The sequence below is a fragment of the Chiloscyllium plagiosum genome, chromosome 3 (assembly GCF_004010195.1).
Source record: "Chiloscyllium plagiosum isolate BGI_BamShark_2017 chromosome 3, ASM401019v2, whole genome shotgun sequence".
Classification (NCBI taxonomy): Eukaryota; Metazoa; Chordata; class Chondrichthyes; order Orectolobiformes; family Hemiscylliidae; genus Chiloscyllium; species Chiloscyllium plagiosum.
The window spans coordinates 108,649,176-108,672,574 of NC_057712.1; the positions used below are offsets into that span (position 1 = coordinate 108,649,176).

The 23,399-nt window shown below is 40.8% G+C and overlaps 1 protein-coding gene across 1 annotated transcript in view; it reads right to left on the reverse strand.

Annotated features, from left to right (window-relative positions):
• LOC122548411 (prolyl endopeptidase-like) overlaps positions 1–23,399 on the reverse strand; it is a 180,231-nt gene that overhangs the window by 107,208 nt on the left and 49,624 nt on the right. Inside the window, exons 6-7 of the mRNA XM_043687029.1 lie at positions 16,535–16,656; positions 3,201–3,306 (exon numbers count right to left, since the gene is read on the reverse strand). Of these exons, the coding sequence (XP_043542964.1) occupies positions 3,201–3,306; positions 16,535–16,656 (228 nt within the window). The remainder of the gene's footprint in view (positions 1–3,200; positions 3,307–16,534; positions 16,657–23,399) is intronic.

A 23,399-nucleotide genomic window follows, 5' to 3' on the forward strand; every position in this document is an offset into this window, starting at 1 on the left:
AGGCAAGAACTTTCAAAAGCTGATTGTGGGCAGATGTTTGCAGGTAAAGGGATGGCTGGAAAATGGGAAGCCTTCAGAAATGAGATAACAAGAATCCAGAAAAAGTATATTTCTGTTCGGGTGAAAGGAAAGGCTGGTAGGTATAGGGAATGCTGGATGACTAAAGAAATTGAGGGTTTGGTTAACAAAAAGAAGGAAGCATATGTAAGGTATAGACATGATAGATTGAGTGAATCCTTAGAAGAGTATAAAGGCAATAGGAGTATACTTAAGAGGGAAATCAGGAGGGCAAAAAGGGGACATGAGATAGCTTTGGCAAATAGAATTAAGGAGACTCCAAAGGGTTTTTACAAATACGTTATGGATAAAACTAGGATAATAACTAGGGAGAGAATAGGGCCCCTCAAAGATCAGCAAGGCGGCCTTTGTGTGGAGCCGCACAAAATGGGGGAGATACTAAACAAGTATTTTGCATCAGCATTTACGGTGGAAAAGGATATGGAAGATATAGACTGTAGGGAAATAGATGGTGACACCTTGCAAAATATCCAAATTACAGAGAAGCGCTGGATGTCTTGAAACGCTTAAAGTTGGATAAATCCCCAGGATCTGATCAGGTGTACCCAAGAACTCTGTGGGAAGCGAGAGAAGTGATTGCTGGGCCTCTTGCTGAGATATTTGTATCATCGATAGTCACAGGTGAAGTGCCGGAAGACTGGAGGTTGGCTAACGTGGTGCCACTGTTTAAGAAAGGTGGAAAGGACAAGCCAGGGAACTATAGACCAGTGAGCCTGATGTCGGTGGTGGGCAAGTTGTTGGAGGGAATCCTGAGGGACAGGGTGTACATGTTTTGGAAAGACAAGGACTGATTAGGGATAGTCAATATGTCTTTGTGCGTGGGAAATCATGTCTCACAAACTTGATTGAGTTTTTTGAAGAAGTAACAAAGAACATTGATGAGGGCAGAGCAGTAGATGTGACCTATATGGACTTCAGTAAGGCGTTCAACAAGGTTCCTCATGGGAGACTGATTAGCAAGGTTAGATCTCATGGAATACCGGGAGAACTAGCCATTTGGATACAGAACTGGCTCAAAGGTAGAACACAGAGGGTGGTGGTGGAGGGTTTTTTTTCCAGACTGGAGGCCTGTGACCAGTGGAGTGCCACAAAGATCGGTGCTGGGTCCTCTACTGTTTGTCATTCACATAACTGATTTGGATGCGAGCATAAGAGGTACAGTTCGTAAGTTTGCAGATGACACCAAAATTGGAGGTATAGTGGACAGCGAAGAGGTTTACCTCAGATTACAACAGGATCTTGACCAGATGAGCTGAGAAGTGGCAGATGTATTTTAATTCAGTTAAATGCGAGGTGCTGCATTTTGGGAAAGCAAATCTTAGCAGGACTTATACACTTAATGGTAAGGTCCTAGGGAGTGTTGCTGAAACAAAGAGACCTTGGAGTGCAGGTTCATAGCTCCTTGAAAGTGGAGTTGCAGGTAGATAGGATAGTGAAAAAGGTGTTTGGTATGCTTTCCTTTATTGGTCAGATTATTGAGTACAGGAGTTGGGAGGTCATGTAGCGACTGTACAGGACATTGGTTAGGCCACTGTTGGAATATTGCTTGCAATTCTGGTCTCCTTCCTATCGCAAAGATGTTGTGAAACTTGGAAGCGTTCAGAAAAGATTTACAAGGATGTTGCCAGGGCTGGAGGATTTGAGCTATAGGGAGAGGCTGAACAGGCTGGGGCTGTTTTCCCTGGAGCATCAAAGGCTGAGGGGTGACCTCAGAGGTTTACAAAATTATGAGGGGCATGGATAGGATAAATAGACAAAGTCTTTTCCCTGGGGTCAGGGAGTCCAGATCTAGAGGGCATAGGTTTAGGGTGAGAGGGGAAAGATATAAAAGAGACCTAAGGGGTAACATTTTCCACACAGAGGATGTGGTGAAGGCTGGTACAATTGCAACATTTAAGAGGCATTTTGATGGGTATATGAACAGGAAGGGTTTGGAGGGATATGGGCTGGGTGCTGGCAGGTGGGACTAGATTGGGTTGCGATAGCTGGTCAGCATGGACGGGTTGGACTGAAGGATCTGTTTCCATGCTGTACATCTCTGACTCTAGGAGCATTAATGAAGGAAACATTATATTTTTTTTTTCTAAGGGACAATGTCATATGTGGAACATATTCTACAATTATTTTGGGCCATAACTTCAAAGATTTGTATAAATGATTTGAAGATCAATGTTGAGGGCAAAATCTCTAAAGTTGCATAGGATATTAAGGTAGTGACAAGAAAGAATTGTGAGGATGATACTGAGTGGCTTAGGAGAGTCATTGACAAGTTGGCTAAATGGGTCAACACCTGGTAGATGCATTTCAATACAGAGAAACGTGAAGTCGTGCATTTTGGTAGAAGGAACATAAAGAGACAATACAGGCTCAATTATTAACTTTGAGGGGAATACAGGAGCAGAGGGACCTTGGGGCTCACGTACATGATTCTTTAAATGTGGCTCAACAAGTTGAAATAATTGTCAAGGTTTAGAGGATCCTTGAGTTTATAAATAGAGGCATAGAGAACGAAAGCAAGGAAGAGATGCTACACCTCTACAAATCATTGGTTAGACCATACCTGTCATATTGTGTTCAGTTCTGGTAACCTTATTTGAAAGGAAGGACGTTAAAACCTGGTGACTTTGTAAGAGATTTACTAGAATGATACCAGGAATGAGGGATTTATGATACAAGGAAAGATTTGGGAAATTTGGCTTATTGTCCTTAAGAGGTATTCAAAATTATGAATAATTTTGACAAGGTAAAGAAGAATATTCTGTTTACTCTAGTTGGTATGTCAGTAACTAGGACTCACAATTTCAAAGTTGTCAGCAAGGCAGCGAGGCAGAGAAGAAACCTCTTTACTCAGACTTGGTAGAATATGAATGCGCTGCCTGAGAGTATGATGGAAGTGGAGTCCATGGGAAGTTTCAAGAGAGCCAGATATAGATATGAAAATGATGAATTTAGAGGGCTATGGAGAATGGCTAGAGAATGGGTCTAACTGTGTGGATTCTTCAAGAATTGGTACAGACACGATAGGTTGAATGGCTTCCTTCTGTGCTATAAAATCCAATGATTTTATGATAGTTGTATTAAACCAATTGATTGAAAGAGACTAAAACACAAGAACGGTTTACCTTTAATACCATGGGGCAAATCTTTCAGGTCGCAATACCAAAGACGATTGACTGGATCACAGCCCTCACGAATTGATAGCAGAATATACTGTCCATCATCTGATACCTGTACCCAAGTGCAGAGATACTATTAACAATTGGTTAACTACTCAAGTGAATTTATTTTTGAAATGCCTCTCTTGATAACAGTCTTTTATGCAGACATTTAAGTCAAAATAACTAGCTGTAACAAATAACTGGCCCGATATGTGACTAAATAATTTTCACCTTTGTTTATAAATCACTAAGGAGAAAAGAAAAAATGACGTGAAGTTGAATTGGGATAATTTTGTTCAAGTAATTCGCTCACTTGTAAGACTGAAACTAACTCTATATGATCCACTACAAAATGATCTGTCTAGTGCCTGCAAAGAGAATTTAGATTATACTTCTAATGTAATCATCAAGTCAGTCAGTGGGAGACAGCATATTTAGCAGTAAAAATTATTCTGCCTCTCTCATAAACTGCATGTCTCCACCGACTTACGGTAAAGTTCACTCAACACTTCATCCGCCACATGCTTTTCCAATTATTATTTCATCCAATTTATTATAATAACAATTATGCCCCATGCCATACTCCTCAATCTCAGTGGAAATCAGATGTTCAAGGCACTGCCTTCCCACAGGAACTGCATCTGACGCTTGAATAGCCAACTGAATAATTCCTGACTGTGACAGGTAGACAACTGTTTCTCTCCAACACCACCTCCCCCCAAAACTCCCATTTCCTATTACAGAAGTTGTACAGGACAGTTCTGAAGGATAATCACCTGAAATGTCTGCATCATCTTACTTCTGTACCTGTTAGCAATAAACCAATAAATTCTACATTCTCTGTAGCCCTCTAAATTAATCATTTTCATAGCTCTCTTGAAACTTCCCATGGAAGGCAAATTGAAGGCAGCGCATTCGTATTCTAACAAGTCTGAGTAAAGAGGTTTCTTCTCATCTCAATCCTCGCTTCCTTGCACACCTAATGTTCAGCATGCAAAGAAATCATCAATGTTATGCCTTTGGTGTGCTCAGATGCCCCAAAGTGCATTACCACCAATGAAGTAATTTACAGAAGTGAAGACACGATTGCAGGGTGGGTAAAATAGCAGTCAATTTTCACACAGCAAGGTGCTGCTACACGTGACAATGTGATAATGACCAGATCTGTTCTTCTGAAGTTGATTAAAGCATAAACATTGGCTAGCAAGTGAAATTAATTCTCCTTATTTCATGTTCATTTGAGAAGGCAGACCTCACCAAAAGAAAATATGAAAAGAAATGTTAAATCACCTCTCATCCATAAGATTTCAAATTAAAGTAGCTTGGCAATTAACCTGATGAATATTAAACAGGTTACTCACTCTGTTTATGGTATATGTTAATTCATTTCTTACTTTCCTTAGAACTGTGCAGACATGAAACAAAATGAAACTGCATCAACTAACATTTGCAAAACAAGCAGGTGACCTATTGCCAAAAAGTTAAAAAAATTCTGAGCTATAAATACAAATGTGAAGATTTGATTATATTTGCTAGTACTTTTCTCTAGACTCAAAAATGTGTGTCACAATTAATGAGGTTAATTGTTAAAATAACTGGGATCCCCACAGAATGAGGTCAATTTGTTAAAATAACTGGGATACAGACAACGAGATCAAACAACATCCCTGATTCACCACATAAATATGAGGAAAGATTTACTGGGTATCTGAGATTTAGTCAAAGTGGTGATGGGCTTTTCCTCAAACCACCTCAATCCTTCTGTAGGTGTTAAGCAATGCATGCAGAAACTACAATAAACATGGAATAGTGATATTCAGGATTCTATATGACTCAAAAGACCTTGAGAGTATTTGTAAGCACATTACTGTCATGGGCCATGTGGTGTGGAAGTTGCAGGAGAAAGGAGGTGTGGCCAAAGTAATTGAGGAGTTGCTTTATTGGACCATGTAGAATTGTACATACTGCATCAATGGTGGAAGCCCAGTGACAGATATATCTAGGAATTAAACTGATGTTTGAGGGTGATGGCAAGCTTAAGGATTGTTGCAGCTGTGCCTATCCAGGTGTGTGACAATGATGCCAGTGACACCTCTGACCTAAGTTTTGTAAACCTATTTTGTTTTTTCTTCTCATAGTCTCCTCTGCATTGCATGTCATTGGTCAAATGTTTGCATATTCAAAGAAAGAACAGTACAGCACAGGAACAGGGCCTTCGGCCAACCGAAGACTGCACCGATATATGGTGCCTTTCTAAAGTAAAAACCTTTTGCAACTACATGGTTCATACCCCTCTAGTCATATACCTGTTAAGATGCCTCTTAAATGCTGCTATTGTATCTGCCCCCACCACCTCCTCTGGCAATGCATTCCAGGCACCCTCTGCATCAAAAACCTTCACATTGAATCTTCAAATTCACTTGAAGCATGCTTACATCCTCCTCACATAGAAACAAAGAAAATAAGAAGTCCATTCAGCCTGTTCAGCCATTCAACATTATTATGGCTGATCCTCTATCTTCACTCCTGCTCTCTCCCCAAACTCCTTTACACTTCGAAATCTATTTCTTTCTTAATTATGTTCAGTGACTTCAACCACAGCATTCTATGGTGGACAATTCCACAGGCTCACCACTTATAAGGCCAGAAATTTCTCTTCATCTCAGTAACAAGTAATCTAGCGCGTATCCTGAGACTCTGACCCATTTCTCTGGACCCCCAGGGAAACATCATCTCTGCAATGTCTGTTCAGCCTGGTCAGAATTTCATACTTTGAGATCCTTTCTCTCATTGTTCTTAAGTGCAGTAAAAACACACCCAGCTGACCTAATCTCTCCTCTTAAACCTACTATCACAGGAGTCAGTCTGGTGAATCTTCACTGCACTCTGTCCACAGCAAGTATATCTTTTCTTAAGGATGAAGATGAAAACTACACACAATACTTCAAGAATAACTCAGCAAGACCCTTGACTGCTACACTATGACCTCCATGCTCCTGTACTCAAACACTCACATAACAAAGGCCAACATACCATTTGCCTTCCTAACTGTTTGCCGGAGCTGCATGCTTGCTTTCAACGTCTGTACAAGGACACCCAAGTCCTTTTGTGCATAAACCTTTCTCAATCTATCACCAATTAAATAATATTCTACTATTGTTTTACCTACCAAAGTGGACACCATTACGTTTATACATGTTATATTGTAGCTATCATGCATGTGCCCACTCACACAACATAGCTAAATTGCCTTGGAACCTTCTTATGTGCTCCCCACCACTCTCATTTCCACCCTGTCAAATTTGGAAAATATTACATTTTATTCCCTCAACCAAATTGTTGAAGTGTGTTGTGAATAGCTGATCCCTGCCACTCTGAAATAACCTATTGATTCCTAATTCGCAATCCATGCCAGTATAATACCACCAATCTTATGTGCTTTGTTTTTGCAAATATCCTCTTACGTAGGGCTTTATCAAAAGCTTTCTGAAAATCCAAGTACACTACACTCACTGGTTTTCCCTCATCTATTCTACCAGTAGAATTCTACCAGTTACATCCTTAAAAAGCTCCAGTAGGTTTGTCAAACATTATTTCTTTTCCATAAATCCATATTAATTTTGTGTAGTAATGTTGGTGTTTCCTACATGGTCTGTTATCACATCCTTTATATAGATTCCAACAAATTTCCTACTACAGATGCTAGGTTAACTGGTCTGTAATTTGTTTTTACCTACTTTTTAAAAAATAGTGGGGTTACATCTTCTACTCTCTAATTTGCTCCAGAATCTATAGCATGCTGGAAAACGACAACGAACGCATCCAATATTTCCATGCCACCCCCTTTGGTACCAGGCATGTAGATTATCAAGTTAGATAGGCAGGTAATGTGGTTTACCCAGGCTACATGTAGATTAAAGTCACCCATGATTAGCACCCTTGTTGCATGAATCTTGAGACTTCCTGTTTAACATCTTTCCCTACCTCACCATTACTGACTGGAGGCCTGTAGTCAACGGTAACCGATGTCTTTTTTTCTCTCCTGCACATACTTATTTCTTAACTTCACCATGATAGATTCCACATCTAGATTTCCGGTGCAAAAATATCCTCTCTCACTGTTGCACTGATTTCAACTGTCACTAACAACTGCATCCCATCCCCTTTTTTTGTATAAAGATTTAGTATCTTGTTAGGTTCCCTCACAGCTATGCCTTTGTGATCACAATCATATCATAATTTGTCTTATTGTGAACGCTCCGTGCAATTAGATGTAGAAACCTCAGACTGATTTTCTAGATTTTTTTAGATTTATTTTTGTACTCTAGTTCCATTTGTGGCAGTCCTCATTTCCTCTGACTTTTACATTTGTTTTTCACTTGCTTATTTTCCCACTCCACCTTAGTTTTCCTCACTGCAGACTCCCTGCTCAGGTTCCTGTTCCCTTGCCTTACAAGTTTAAATTCTTCTCCACAGAACTAGTGAAAGCCCAGCAAGGATACTAGTCCAATTTGGCTGGGGTGCAACGTGTCCAGCTTGTATCTTCCTCAGAACCAATCTCAATGCCTCAAGAATCTTAATCCATCCCGACTGCACTATCCCTCCAGTCAAGCATTCATTCAGTCTATTCCCTTATTCCTGATTTTGCTACGACATGGCACAACTCTCACAATTGTGTCATGTAAAAACTTAGAAATATTACATACAATCTTATATCCAAATCCTTGTGCATAACTAGAACCAAGCACTGATCCTCGCAGTACCCCATGAGCTAAGCACTGATCCTTGCAGTACCCCATGAGCTAAGCACTGATCCTTGCAGACTCCCAATGAGCTAAGCACTGATCCTTGCTGTACCCCCATGAGCTAAGCATTGATTCTTGCAGTACCCCATGAGCTAAGCACTGATCCTTGCAGTACCCCATGAATTAGAGCCTGCCAATCTGAGAATGACCCATTTATTATTATTTTGTTTCCTGTCCATTATTTGTTTTCTATACAGCAAATTCTCCTCAGCCTGTGTGCTTGTGTTCACCAACATTTTGTTTAGTACCTTATCAAAAACCTTCTAAATATGCCACATCTAACAATTTCCCCTTATCTATTCTGTTAGGTACATCCTCAAAGAACTCCCAACAGAAATGTCAAAATCCATGATGACTCAGAAATCAATGGTATGATTGGGCAAAATTCCTACTATTGCATTCTTCATTACAGATTCTAACATTTTTGCAGATATTAGGCTAACAGGTGTTCTTAGTTTTCTCTCCATTTCTTCATTAGTAGTGAGGATACATTTGATACCTTCCAATGTATCAGGATTAGTGCAGCAATGCGGAATTTTGAGACTATTACCAACCCATCTACTAATTCTGCAGCGACTTCTTTCAACACTCTGCGATTAAGGCAGGCACAGGAGTATATTTTGTAAACCGATGTTAATAAAATCCCACACCCTGAATTTGTCCAGATGAATTGTATTCCTATTTCAGATTTTTAATAATTTCTATTCCTGAGCTGAAAAACAATCTGCCTTTCAGCCTTCAAGCCAATCCCATTATTGATTCATGGCTGACCTTCTACTTCAATGCAACGTTCCTAAATTATCTCTACATCCATTGATCTCCTTAATCTTCATAAATGTATTGGTTCCTGTCTTAAACATACACCATGATGTAGCTTCCAAAATTCTTTCGAGGTAGAGAATTCTAGAGATTCACTACCCTCTCCATGAATAAAATCCTCATTGTCTTGGTTTTAACTTGTCTACTCCCTACTATTGAGATTACGTTCCCTGGTTTTAGAAACACCTTCCAGGAATGCATCCCAATCTAAATCCACCATGTCACATATTTTGATAGAATTGTTGGAACAACATTCAATTTTTCTCAGGGGAAAAGATATTTCTGTGACAATGTTTTGGAGTAATTGCTTGTACCACGGGGTATGTGAAATATTTTCATAATGTTTTACTTTAAACCCATTTTTTGCTAGCCCCGGCTATGGGATAGGTAAGGATGGCAAACTTATCAAAAAGACAGCACAACAGAACTGGATAGCAAAGATTTTGAGGTAAGGCTAGATGTGTAGTATCATAATGAAGCAGATTGAGTTTTAACTCAAGAACAGACATTAAAAATCTGAAAAAGGGATGTAGCTAGTCCAGGCAAATCCAGGGTGTGGGCCTTTGTTACAACTGGTTTACAAAATATACTGATTTATTCAGTTTCATAGGATCTGGAGTCCTTTATGTCAACTAGAAGAAAGTGAGGACTGCAAAAGCTGGAGATCAAAGTCAAAGAGTGTGATGCTGGAAAAGCACAGTCGGTCAGACAGCATCCAAGGGGCAGGAGAATCTACGTTTCGGGCATAAACCATCTCCTATCCCTTGGATGTTGCATAACTGGTTGTGCTTTTCCAGCGCCACACTCTTCAATGTGCCTCATTAAGCTAATATTTGTTATGGGAACCGCAGCATTTCTCTCTATGCATCAGGCAATAGTAGTTTATTTTAACTGATTCATTTCATTTAAATTATTTTTCATAGCATACAATTTGGTATCCATACCTTTATCAGTCGGTGCATTGAGTATGGGAGTTGGGAGGTCATGTTGTGGCTGTATGGGACATTGGTAAGGAATTCCCACTTTTGGAATACTGCGTGCAAGTCTAGTCTCTTTGCTGTAGGGTTCAGAAAAGATTTACAAGGACATTGCTACAGTTGGAGGGTTTGAGCTATAGGGAGATGCTAATAGGCTGGAGGTTGAGGGGTGACTTCAGAGATTTATAGGATAATAGACATTGATAGGGTAAACAGACAAAGTCTTTTCCTTGGGTGGGGAATCCAAAACTACAGGGCATAGGTTTAAGGTGAGAGGGAAAATATTTAAAAGAGATTTAAGGGGCAACTTTTTCACACATAGGGTGGTACATGTATGCAATGAGCTGCCACATTTAAAAGGCATCTGGATGGGTATATGAATAGAAAGGGTTTAGAGGGATATGGGTCAAACACTGGCAAATCGGACTAGATTGATTTAGGATATCTGGTCGGGATGAATGAGTTGGACTGAAGGGTCTGTTTCCGTGCTGCTCTATGCCCTATAATAGAGCAGCCAAATATAACATTAAAATTCTGAGGCTAGCCTGAAATTTCAACATAAACTATACTTGCACCATACTGTATATTTTCAATATGAGCCTGCATGTACTTTTGAACCTTGTATCAAAGCTTGAGGCAATTCATTTTATTTTTAGATAGTTTGCAAATACTTTTTTCTGTGAATGACACATTCTGAAAGCTTAAACAGAAACATCACAAAGATAAAAATAAAACAGCATACATCACAAGGTTGACTGCAAAAATATTCAAAGTTGTGCCAAATTTTTGATAGCTGAAATCAGGTCTCAGTTATCAGCGGTTAATGGATTCTAGTGGAACTCCAAGTCAATAACAATATCACAAATGCTGGGCAATATTGAATAATATTTCATTTTAAAATTTTTGGACAATACAAAAAGAACAATTACAATCCTTGCCAATTCTTTATGAAAATTGAAGGTATGAATCAATAACACTCTTGAATATGTTGATATTATGCCAGGTAAAATGCCATCTATGTGACTTTTATGGTTTTGCATGTCTTCTCCATATTGCATACAAAGCTTCAGTTTAATAAAAATTACAAAATAAAAATTTTAGGAAGATGAACATCATATATCTAATTCTGAGACCTAAGGCTCTGCTCTGCGACTGGATCCTTGGCTTCCTGACCCACAGCCCGCAATTAGCGAGGACCGGCAGCAACACATCCTCCACGATAATCCTCAAAATCAGTGGCGCACAGGTTGCGTACTCAGCCCCTCATTATATCCCTTTTACACTCAACTGTGTGGGCAAATTCTGCTCTAATTCTAATCTTGAAACTTATAAGTAATGTCAAGATGGACATCAAGAGCTTCTTTAAATATATTAGAAGGAAGAGAGAAGTCACTTAGAGAATGAAACTGGGGAAATAACATTGGAGAACCAGGAAGTGGCAGAAGAGTTGAATAAATACTTTGCATCAGTTTTCACAGTATTAGACACTGCAGAATCACCCACTGTCGGCATTTTGGGGGTGCCACGGTCAAGAAACTAGACTTAGATGGAAGTGGGTAATGCAGATGCTGGAGTGGGTGATTCTGCAGTGGAAACCCCAAGATGCTGACAGTGGGTGATTCTGCAGTGGAAAGACCATTGAATATCTAGTTGCAATGATTAGATTCTATCCTGTTGGAAATAGTCTTTGCCTGGCACTTACATAGTGCAAATTTTACTTGTCAGTCCAAGCCTGGATTTTGTCCAGGTCTTGCTGCATTTGGACATGGAATGCTTCAATGTCTGAGGCGTTGCAAATGGTGCTAAACATTGTTCAATTAGAGAACATCCCCACTTCTGACCTTATGATAGAAGGATCGTCATTATTGAAGCAAAAAAGGATGATTGAGCTTATGACACTAGCACAACATATTGAGTGAGGAGTTAGAAAAGCATATGTGACTTTGAGCTTTGTAACTCGAGGTATTAAGTACAAAAGCCGTGAACTTATGCTGTCATGTTGAAATGCTTAAAAATTCTATTTAAGTGATTACTATAATACTGCATCTAATTCTCATCATCACACTTGAGGAGGAATATGAAATTTCTTCAAAAGGATATGGAGATTTACCAGAATGATTCCAGAAATACGAGAATTTAGCAACAAGGCTTAGTTCAAGAAGGTGGGGTCATTCCTGTTGGAGTGAAATGAGCAAGGGGAAATCTATTAGAAGCGTAACAGATTAGGACAGGTTTAGATTATATGGACAAATAAATTTGTTTCAATAAGCTAAATGAACAACTTGGGCACACAGATTTAAGATTTGATCAAAAGTTGCATAGGGATATGAGGAAGACTTTTCTTCTAACAATGAGGCACAGGACAATGATCTGGAACACAATCTAAGTGCATAATCATAGAATCACTAAATGGATGTGCAGGCTAGGTTGATTAGCCATAGTAATGCAGGAATACAGGGATAGGGTAGGGGGTATGGGTCTGAGTGGGATGTTGTTCAGAGGGTCATAGAACATACAGAAGTATGGCACAGAACAGGCCCTTTGGCCCACAATGTTGTGCTGAGGTTTAATCCTAATGTAAAATACAATAACAACCTACATACCCCTTAACTCACTGCTATCCAAGTGAATGTCCAGCAGTTGCTTAAATGTCCCCATTGACTCTGCTTCCACCACCACAGCTGGCAACGCATTCCATGCATTCACAACTCTCTGTGTAAAGAACCTACTTCTGACATCTCCTTTATACCTTCCTCCTTTTATCTTCAAGCTATGATTCCTCGTACCAATCAATCGTGCCCTGGGGAAAAGTCTCTGGATATTGACTATCTATTCCACTCATTATCTTGTATACCTCGATCAGTTCTCCTCTCTTCCTCCTTCTCTCCAGAGAGAAAGGTCCGAGCTTATTCAACCTTTCTTCATAAGGCAAGCCCTCCTGTCCAGGCAGCATCCTGGTAAACCTTCTTTGCACCCTCTCCAAAGCCTCTGTATCTTTCCGATAGTAGGGCGACCAAATCTGGACATAATATTCCAAGTGTGGTCTCACCAGGAACTTGTAGTGATGTAGCAAAACTTCGTGGCTCTTAATGAAATCCAAAACAACATATGCTTTCTTAACAACCCCACCCACTTGGATGGCAACTTTGAGGGATCTATGTACTTGCACACCCAGATCCCTCTGTTCCTTCACAATGCCAAGAATGTCTTTAATCCTATATTCAGCATTCGAGTTCGACTTTCTAAAATGCATTTATCCAGGTTGAACTCCATCTGCCATTTCTCAGCCCAGCTCTGCATCCTGTCTATGTCGCACTGCAGTAACCCTCGATACTATCAACACTACCTCCAAACTTTGTCATCTGCAAATTTACTAACCCACCCCTCAACCTTCTCATCCAAGTTATTTATACAAACTACAAAAAGCAGAGGCCCAAGAACAGAGCCCTGCGGGACCCCTCTCAACACTGACCTCCAGGAAGAATACCTCCCATCTACAACCACTCTCTGCCTTCTGTCAGCCAGCCAATTCTGAATCCACATAGCCAAATATCCCTGTATCCCATACTTCCTGATTTTATGAATGAGTTACCAAGGGAACCTTATCAAATGCCTTGCTGAAGTCCATATACATCACATCCACTGCTTGACCTTCGTCGACCTGTCTTGACTCCTCCACAAAGAACTCAAGATTAGTTCGGCATGACCTGCCCCTCACAAAGCCACGTTGACTGCCTTTAATCACACTATGCTTTGCCAAATAGTCATAAATCTATCCCTCAGAATTTTTTCCAAAACTTTGCTGACCACAGACGTAAGTCTGACTGGTCTGTAATTGCAAAGGATTTCCCTATTACCCTTCTTGAAAAGAGGAACAACATTTGCCTCCTTCCAATCCTCCGGTATGACTCCCATGGAGAGTCAGGAGGGAAATATCCTCGCCAGCAGCTCAGCGACCTCCTTCCTCGCTTCCCGGAGCAGCCTAAGATAAATCTGGTCTGGCCCTGATGGGACTTATCAATCTTAAATTTCCAAAATTTCCAGCACATCAACTTCATCAATCTTGATCTGGTCATGATTGTATCTCAGCTCCTCCAAGTTTTCATTCACAACAAGGTCCCTTTCCTTGGTGAAAACTGAAGCAAAAAACTCATTTACCTTTCCTTGGTGAAAACTGAAGCAAAAAACTCATTTAGGGCTTCCCCTATCTGCTCAGACTCCGCACAAGTTCCCTCCGCTATCCCTGATCGGATCTACCTTCTCCCTGATCATTCTCTTATTCCTCACGTATGAGTAAAATGCCTTTGGGTTCTCCCTAATCCTTCTTGTTAAGCCTTTCTCGTGCCCCTTCCTGGTTCTTCTCTGTCCACTTCTGAGCTCCTTTCTAGCAGGCCTGTAATCCTCTAAAGCTGTACAAGGTCCTTGCTGCCTCCACCTGATGTAAAAGCTGCCTTCTTCCTTTTGACGAGAAGCTCCTCTGTTCTCGTCATCCAAGGTTCCTTAATCTTACCCCTTCTTACCTGTTCCAGAGGAACAAATTCGTGCATCACTCGCAACAACTGCTCCATAAATAGCCTCCACATGTCTGCTGTGTCCTTTCTGTGGAACAATTGCTCGCAGTCTGTACTTCCCAACTCCTGTCTGATAGCATCATAATTTCCTTTCCCCCAATTAAATATCTTCCCTTAGTAACTGCTCCTTTCACTCTTCAAGGCTATGGCAAATGTGAGGCAGTTGTGATCACTGTCACCAAAGTGCTCTCCTATCGCGAGATTTGACACCTGTCCTGGCTTATTGCCGAGCACCAAATCCAAAATGGCCTCTCCCCTCGTCAGTCTGTCTACATACTGATAAGGAAACCTTCCTGAACACATCTGACAAAAACAGCTCCATCCAAACCACCTGCACTTAGGAGGTTCCAGTAGATATTGGGAAAGTCTTCTGCATTTTTCCAGAATCTGCCCGCCTATGAGTTCTTCAATCACTCTACTGCTATCAGGTGGGCTGTAGAAAACCCCCAGTGGGGATTAGATGGGCCAAAGGCCTGCTTCCATACTGTAGTGTTTCTACAATTCTATTCTGAAGGTTCAAAACAGTATAACAACTACAGCACAGAAACGGGCTCTTTGGTCCAAACCATCCACATGGATCAGGTTACCCAAAGTAAGCTAGTCCCATGTGCCTGCCTTTGGCCCATATCTCTCTAAACTGTTCTCATTCACATCCCTGCCCAAATGTCTATTAAATGCTGTAATTGTACAGAATTTTAAAATTAATTGCAGTAAGTGCAAACTCTTAGATGTGATGGTGATCCAGGGTAAACATTTCTGCAATAAAGTCCAAACAACTCTGGCACAGAGTTTTTTTAGCTGGAGGTGGCATGACAAGGCATTGTGTTGCAGCAGGGAGGGGAAAGTTACAGAGATTCTTTGTACCAGGAGGCAGTCACACCTCTCAGTAGCATCTTTGATTTGGTCAGTGTGACTGTTACTGAGCCAGGTAAGTAGATCCAGATGATCTAGAAGTGCCGGAGCCTCAAACTTTGAAACTGTCCAACAGATTTGAGGTTCTTTCATCTTGTTTGGAGAGTTGACAAGCTAGCTGACTGTAGGACAGGAAGCCATGTAAGTTGAGAGAGTTGGAAGGGGGAGGAAAACAAATGAATGCTAACAGGGAACATTATAGATGAAGGGATTGATATCATTTTCTGCAGCAAAGAGCAATAGTCCAAAAGGTTATGTTGTCTGCTCAAGGCATCTGCTCAAGGCTGAGGAGAAACTTGCATTAGGAGGCAGGAGACTACAATAGTGAGAGATTGCATAGCACTGAGATGCAGGGGAATATGGCTGTCTAACTGCACGAAACACAAAAGCCTAGCATATAGGTACAGGGACTAATTAGGAAAGCTAATAGAAGGTTATCATTTATTGCATGGAGAATTGAACACAAAAGTTGGGACATTATGCATCAGTTATATACGGCTGGCAAGACTATGTCTGGACCACTGCGTACAGTATTTGTCACCTTAAGGAACATATTGAAAGCAGTTCAGAGAAGGTTAAGCAGATTAATCTCTGGAATGGTTGATTTGTCTAATGAATAAAGATTGTACAGGCTTGGGTTGTCCACTGGAGTTTAGAAACAAAAAAGGTAACTGATTTGAAACATAAGATCCTGAAGGGTCTTGACAGGATAGCTGTGAGAAAGTGAGGACTGCAGATGCTGGAGATCAGAGCTTAAAAATGTGTTGCTGGAAAAGCACAGCAGGTCAGGCAGCATCAAAGGAGCAGGAGAATCGACGTTTCGGGCATCAGCCCTTCTTCAGGAACCTTCCTCTTAAGGGGGAATGTAGAACTAGGGGCCATTTTTTACATATTAGGGGTCACCCATTTGAAAGAGACAGTAGGAGAAAAACTCTTTCTAAACAGGCAGTGGATGCAAAGTCTTTAAATATGTTAAAGCAGAGGTGGATAGATTCTCAGTAAGGAGAGAGGTCATAGATTATTGGGGGTGGGTGGGAAAAGAGGGCATAGACGTGGATTTGAAGTTGCAATCAGAACAGTCAGAATCTTATTCAATTATGGAGCCGGTTTGAGGAGCTGAACGGCTTATTGCTGTTCCAAGTTCATGTCTGTGATGATTTCTATATTTTGATCACACCTATAATACTTGAAATGAAATAATAATGTGACAATACCTCAGCTCCGCCCATCCATTTCGGGTAGTCTGGAAATTCAGCACACAATATATCTTCAGACTGTGGAAATCCCAATATATGATAGTATAACTTCTGGTGAAGATTCATAGATGTTTCAGTGCCTGGAAGAAAATTGACAATGAGATTTATGTTCATCATGTTCATAAAAGCTTTCTTGTAAAACAAACTAACTTATTTAAAATATAATTAAAGTTTGGAACAGAAATAAATGGAAAAAAAAGGAACAAGGCAGTCATCATTTGTAAATAGAAATTACAGGATTGCTTTGGGCAACACTGACTTTAATAACGGGTACATTGCACATGGAGCAAGTACAAGAAATAATATATAATAAGATACCCTATCCTTACAATTGCATAAATTTGCCTAGGATTAGATATTGATTTAATCTCATTTAAGAGTTTCAATTTTGCTTTGACTTGTAAATACCTTTTGAATTTGTAATGTAGTCAAAAACAAATTGGTTAAGTTGTTAATTTCAGAGATGTTTCAGGGTTGAATCTAACAGCAGAACCTAGCTGATTGGACAGCTTATTTTCTACTGCGATACAGAATGCTATTTGTAGCTCATTGACAAGACTTTGTAAATACATTGCGAAGTGATAGCCTTGAGCCAGGAAAGGGGATAAAGATGATTAGTTACATGAACGTCTAATGTCTGGAACTTAGGAGGAATCAACTCACCTTGTTCCCATAACTAATGTCATATCATAATGATTGGAGGACATTGCTTGAGAAAGGATCTTGAGCTCTCCTTCACAATTTTGAGAGACAAGAACAAAAGTACTGGTGATCATGAATCTCAAAATAGTGGCAGAAGTGCAGAATACAATAATGAGAAAACTTTAATTTTCTAGTTCGTGACAGAACTGTAATAATGCATAACAAACCTGTTTACATCTTTAACTTGAGAATATTGACATATGTCTCTCCAACTTAAAGGGAAATCATCAACTTGACAATCTAAGACTAACGATGGATTGAGTATTTAAGAAAATCAGGATTGCCAAAGACTATTGCTCCAATAAGATTATATGTATTAACAAGTGGAAGGGATTTTGACCTACCAACAGTGAAGAAATGTTGCAGTGAAAACAAAAAAATGCTGGCGATCACAGTGGACCAGGCAGCATCCATGGAGAGAAAGCAAGCTAACATTGAATTTAGATGACTCTTCAGTACTCTGATGAAGAGTCATCTAGACTTGAAATGTTAACTTGCTTTTTCTCCATGGATGCTTCCTGATCCGCTGTGGTTGCCAGCATTTTCAGATTTCAGTACAGATCCCAGCATCTGCAGTAATTTGCTCCTAAGAAATATTGAAAACCGTGTTTGCTTGCATCCGCTGTCATTATCTTTCTGGGTGGGAAAGATCGCACATTTCCAAGATGCTCTCAAAGGACTCTTGGCAAGTTGCCACAATGCACCTGTAAATTTAGCTACCCTCCTGCCTTCATCACCCACAAAAAGTCATAGATATAAAGTACAAAAAGCTAAGATCCAGCACAGATTCTACAAGAATCTACTATTCACATTCTGCTAATTAGAAAAATACCTGTTTCTGCATATTGCGTTTTCTATCAACTAACCAATCTTCGATTCATGCGAGGTTTCCCCCCACACCATGATTTTCTGCTTTACATAATAACCTTTTATGTGGCATCTTGTCAAATGTGTGATGTAATGTGCGAAATATATTTTAGATCTATTTATTTTTCATTTCTGAATTTTGAACTACTGGCACATGGTTAGTATGTAAAACAGTTACTCTTCAGAAAGGGAAACAATTTAGGGTCATTAAGGTCAGGCTACCTCTGTCAAAGGAACTTAATTCAAAACATTCTAGACCAGAAAAGTTTGGTTGCAATTTTGAACTGAAAATCTGAGGAAGTCCATGCTCAGTATATGAAAAGATCGCGGAAGAGGCTATCAGATTCTCAAGACAGGAAACTGAAGCTAGTTAAGGTAAGCTCGAAAGGAGTGGATGTGTAAGAGAAGGGAACTAGATTTCTCTCAGGTATGAGTGCTGAAAAGGAACGCTTTTGGGATTTATGAAACTGTATTTTACAGTGTTTGAATATCATTGGCATTATATGTGAACAGACACAGAATAGAATCCCTACAGTGTGGAAACAGGCCATTTGGCCCAACAAATCCACACCAACCCTCCGAAGAGTAACCAACCAGACCTATTCCCCTATCCGATTACTCTACATTTACCCTAACTAACGCACCTAACCCACACATCCTTAAACGTTATGGGCAATTTAGCATGACCAATTCACGTAACCTGCACATCTTTGGATTGTGGGAGGAAATCGGAGCATCCGGAGGAAATGGGAGAATGTATATTCTATTTAATGTTTTATCAAAACCGTGCTGACCCTTGGGTTAAAAATGGTTCAATGGGAGGTGCAGCACAGTGGTTCAAAGGATAGCATTGATGCCTCACAGCATCAGGGATCCTGGTTTGAATCCAGCGTTGAGCAACTGTCAGTGTGGAGTTTGCATGTTTTCTGAGTCTCTGTGGGTTTACTCCCACAGTCCAAAGATGTGCATGTCGGGTGGATTAGCCATGCTAAATAGTAGTAGTGTGCAGGGATATGCAGGTTAGGTGGATTAACCACACTAAATGCAGAGTTACAGGGATTGGGTGGGATGCTCTTCAGAGGGTTGGTGCTGAATAGTGTCTTTCAGCACTTGCAGGGATTCTACGAATCTTACCAATTGCTTTTTTAAGTCTTCGCTTCTATTTAAATGATTGCAAAGTGAATTTCACACTATAGCATTGTTAATGATCCTTTTCACGCCATTGCAAATACCTTGGCAATTTTCTATTTTGCTTGGTAGATGCAAGTGTTGTAGCTCCAGTGCAATAGCTCATCTAGGGGTCCAGCTGGTTCTGGATCATGTGGAGATGGTCAAAAGCATCAAATTTGTGTCAATGATGATCACCAACAATCTATTCTGATCCGCCACGTCAACATGACGGTCAAGAAAGCCAACAACACCTCTATTTCCTCAGGAGGCTAATGAAATTCAGCATGTCCACAACAACTCTTACTAATTTTTTTATATAGATGCACCATATAAAGCATCTTATCCAGATATATCACAGCTTGATATGACAACTGCTCTGCCCGGGACCACAAGAAACTACACAGTTGTGAACATAGCTCAGTCCATCATGCAAACCAGTCGTCCATCCACTGATTTTAAATATGTTTCCTGCTGCCTCAGGGAAGCAACCAATATACTGAAAGACCCCTCAGAGTCCGGTTATACTCGCTTCCATTGGGCAGAAGATATGAAAGTTTGAATACATGTCCAAACAGATTCAAGAGCAGCTTCTTCCCTGCTGTTACCTGACTTTTGAACAAATAACATCTTTAATCCAAAATCAATATTATTTTAATCTCAGCATTGAACTTCAGTATCCAAATAACACTTGTATGTGTGATCACTCAGAAATGAAGCTCCAGCCTATCATTGAGCTGAATTTGATCAAAAGACAGGAGCAAAATTCGGCCATTCAGCCAATCGAATCCAGCATGATCAAATGATGCAGCAGATATGTCTCTCAACCCCATTTTCCTGCCTTCTGCCTGTAACCCTTAATCCCCTTACCAATCAAGAATCTATTTATGTCTTATAATGCCAGTAATTTGGTCTCCACAGCCCGCTGTGGCAATAACTGCTACAGATTAATTACACTCTGACTGAAGAAATCCATCTCATTTCAGTTCCAAAAGGTTGCACCTTCTCTCGCAGGCTTGAGATCTAGCCTTTCCTACTAGTGGAAACATGTTCTACATGTCCACGCTATCCTCGGCCTCTCAGTATTCTAAGTTTCAATCAGATCTCCCCTCATCCTTCTAAACTCCATCAAGCACAGACTCAGAGTCCCCAACCAATCCACTTACGACAAGCTTTCATTCCGGAATCATTCTTATAAACCTTCCTAGTCGCCCTCCTAAACCAGCACATCCTTCCTTAGTTACAGGGGCCAAAACTGCCCATAATAATCCAAATGTGGTCTGATACAGCCTTGCACTGCTGAGGCTGTACAACTCTTCCCTTGTTTTCAAGCTGTCTTGAACTGAATGCTAACATTATATTTGTCTTCCTAACTGTCAACTGAGCCTGCATGTTAACCTTAAGAGAATCCTAAACTAGAATTCTCAGGTCCCTTTGTGCTTCAGATTTCCAAAGCCTTTCCCCTTTTTGAGAATTGTCTATGCTGCCCCCCACTCCTGTTGGTGAGGTGCGACTCTAGAAATCAGAGTCTAGATTAGAGTGGTGCTGGAAAAGTACAGGTCAGGCAGCATCTGAGGAGCAGGAAAATCGATGTTTCGGGCAAAAGCCCTTCATCAGGAATGAAGGCAGGGAGCCTCTGGGGTGGAGAGATAAATGGGAGGGGCGATCCTCCCTGCTTTCTTTCCTGATGAAGGGCTTTTGCCCGAAACGTCGATTTTCCTGCACCTCGGATGCTGCCTGACCTGCTGTGCTTTTCCAGCACACTCTAATCTGGACTCTTCATGACCACCATGCCAGGCCACTTGCAGAAGGCTTCCATGGCCAATAATAGCATCTGTCCCTCTACTGGTTCTGTGAAATTCTGTAATTTTGCTGCCATGGTGCCCCAGGCAATTCTATGGGTGAAGGAGCAATACTGGTTGTGCCTTTCTTGCTAATTCGCAGGATTGGTATAATCCAGTTTTCTCTTCAATCTGAAAGTTCACATTTAATCACCATTAGTACCTCCTAGCTATCGCCTTCATATGACAGGGTGCCCTTGATGCATTTGCTTCAGCAACAACTCTCACTCCCCACATTAAACACCCATTCAATACAGGCAACTCCAAAGACCTGGACAAGGAAGGGCATCATTCTGGGTGGTTTCATGACTGGCCGTCCCACTCAGGACTAAGTCCATTACTTGGGTCAAAACCAGGTCATTCTGAGTCATGGTTCTACACCTGACTAGCTCACACCAGCACTGTGTCATTCTGGGAAAAACACATCATTTTCAGGTTCAAGTCATAACATCTTTATTCCCTGGTAATGGCAGCAGTATTTGATCTCATGAGTAAACTGACAGAACCAATGTCCATCTTTTTAAGAGTGCTGATGCCAAAGACTGTATCCCTGCATGTGGTTAGAGGTCAGAGTTCTGTGTTCGGTCAGTAGCACGAAGTACTTGCCTTAAAGGAAATGGGTGGACTTCTTAATGCTGAATGATGCTCAATCCTCCTTCTTCGACTTGATCTTTGTTAGTGATCTCGATATGAATGCAATGGACCTTTCCTCTCCACTTGGTCAGAGGTGCGACAGTACAGCACCAACCACACAAGGCGAGGCTCACATGCTAACTATAGTGTTAACTTTGGTCGAAATGTGTTGACACTTCTGACATTTTTAAGGCTTGCTTCACCTCCCAGTAAACTGCCTCACATACCTGGGTCCATTCTGATGAGTGCCCCTTTCCCCAGTAACTAATGTAGGGGATTCAGCACTGATGCCAAATCAGACAAGAAATTGCCATAGTAATTTACCAGTCCCAGGAATGATCGCAGTTGAGACACATTCTCTGGTCTGGGGGCCTTCACGATAGCCTCCATCTTGGGCGCATTGTGTATTTCTTCACCATCGATTACAAAGCTCAAGTACTCTATGGACTCTTTGAAAAAAAACTAATTTCAATTTTTACGGGCCGGCAGTTCTCCTACAATCGTTTTAGGTTCCTTCCAAACTTTTCAAGTGCTCCTCTTTGGAGGATGCAGTAATCAAAATATCATCCAAAAAACACTGGAATCCTGACAACCCATTTAATATTTGACCTGTATTCTTCTGGAACAGAGCCAGCACTGATGTGATACTGAAAGGAACCACTTGTAGTGGAAAAATCCTGTGTGTCATCCAGTCAGCAAGAGCTGAGACCTCCATCCGTAGGTAGGCCTGTGACAGATCCATTTTTCAAACTTAACTTTCTGCTGCCAGTCCACAGAATAGATCTTCTGAGTGGAAGGAGGTATTCATCCACATTCAGGGTAGGTTAACTGCAATCTTAAGTCACCACAAATCCTCACCATTTGTTTTTAAGACTGGAACGATGGGAGTGGACCATTCACTGATGGTTACTGGGTCCAATGCTCTCAGATTCACCAGCTGTTCCAGTTCTGCCTCCATTTTAAGCTGGATGGCATTTGATACCAGATGCACCTGCCTCCTAGGATGAGCCTCTGGTTTCAGCTGTATTTTAGTTTCAAATCCTTTCATTTGCCCCAGGATTCTTTTAAAGACAACTTTGTATTTCTCCAGGATCTCTTGCAAATTCATGTGCGAGTCTGCCAGCCTATTAACCACACTCCTGTTCAACTTTAATTTTTGTAACCAGGTACATCTTAATTAAACAGGATGCTCGCCTTTTATGATGTAAAGTGGCAAGTCTGCACACTAGTCCCTTAACTGTACTTTCACCAGTACTTTCACCCTTCAGTGGCAGCACTTGTTCTGTGCATGTCTGAAGTACAATCTTGGCATACTTCAAATAGTAGTGCCCTCAACTTCTCCATATAGACTGATTCAGGAATTAGGGACACCACTACACCTGAATCCACTTCCATTTTTACTGTCTTCCTCCTCTAATTTTTTTTTTTGATTAGATTAGATTACATTACAGTGTGGAAACAGGCCCTTCGGCCCAACAAGTCCACACCGACCCGCCGAAGCGCAACCCACCCATATCCCTACATTTACCCCTTACCTAACACTACGGGCAATTTAGCTTGGCCAATTCACCTGAGCTGCACATCTTTGGACTGTGGGAGGAAACCGGAGCACC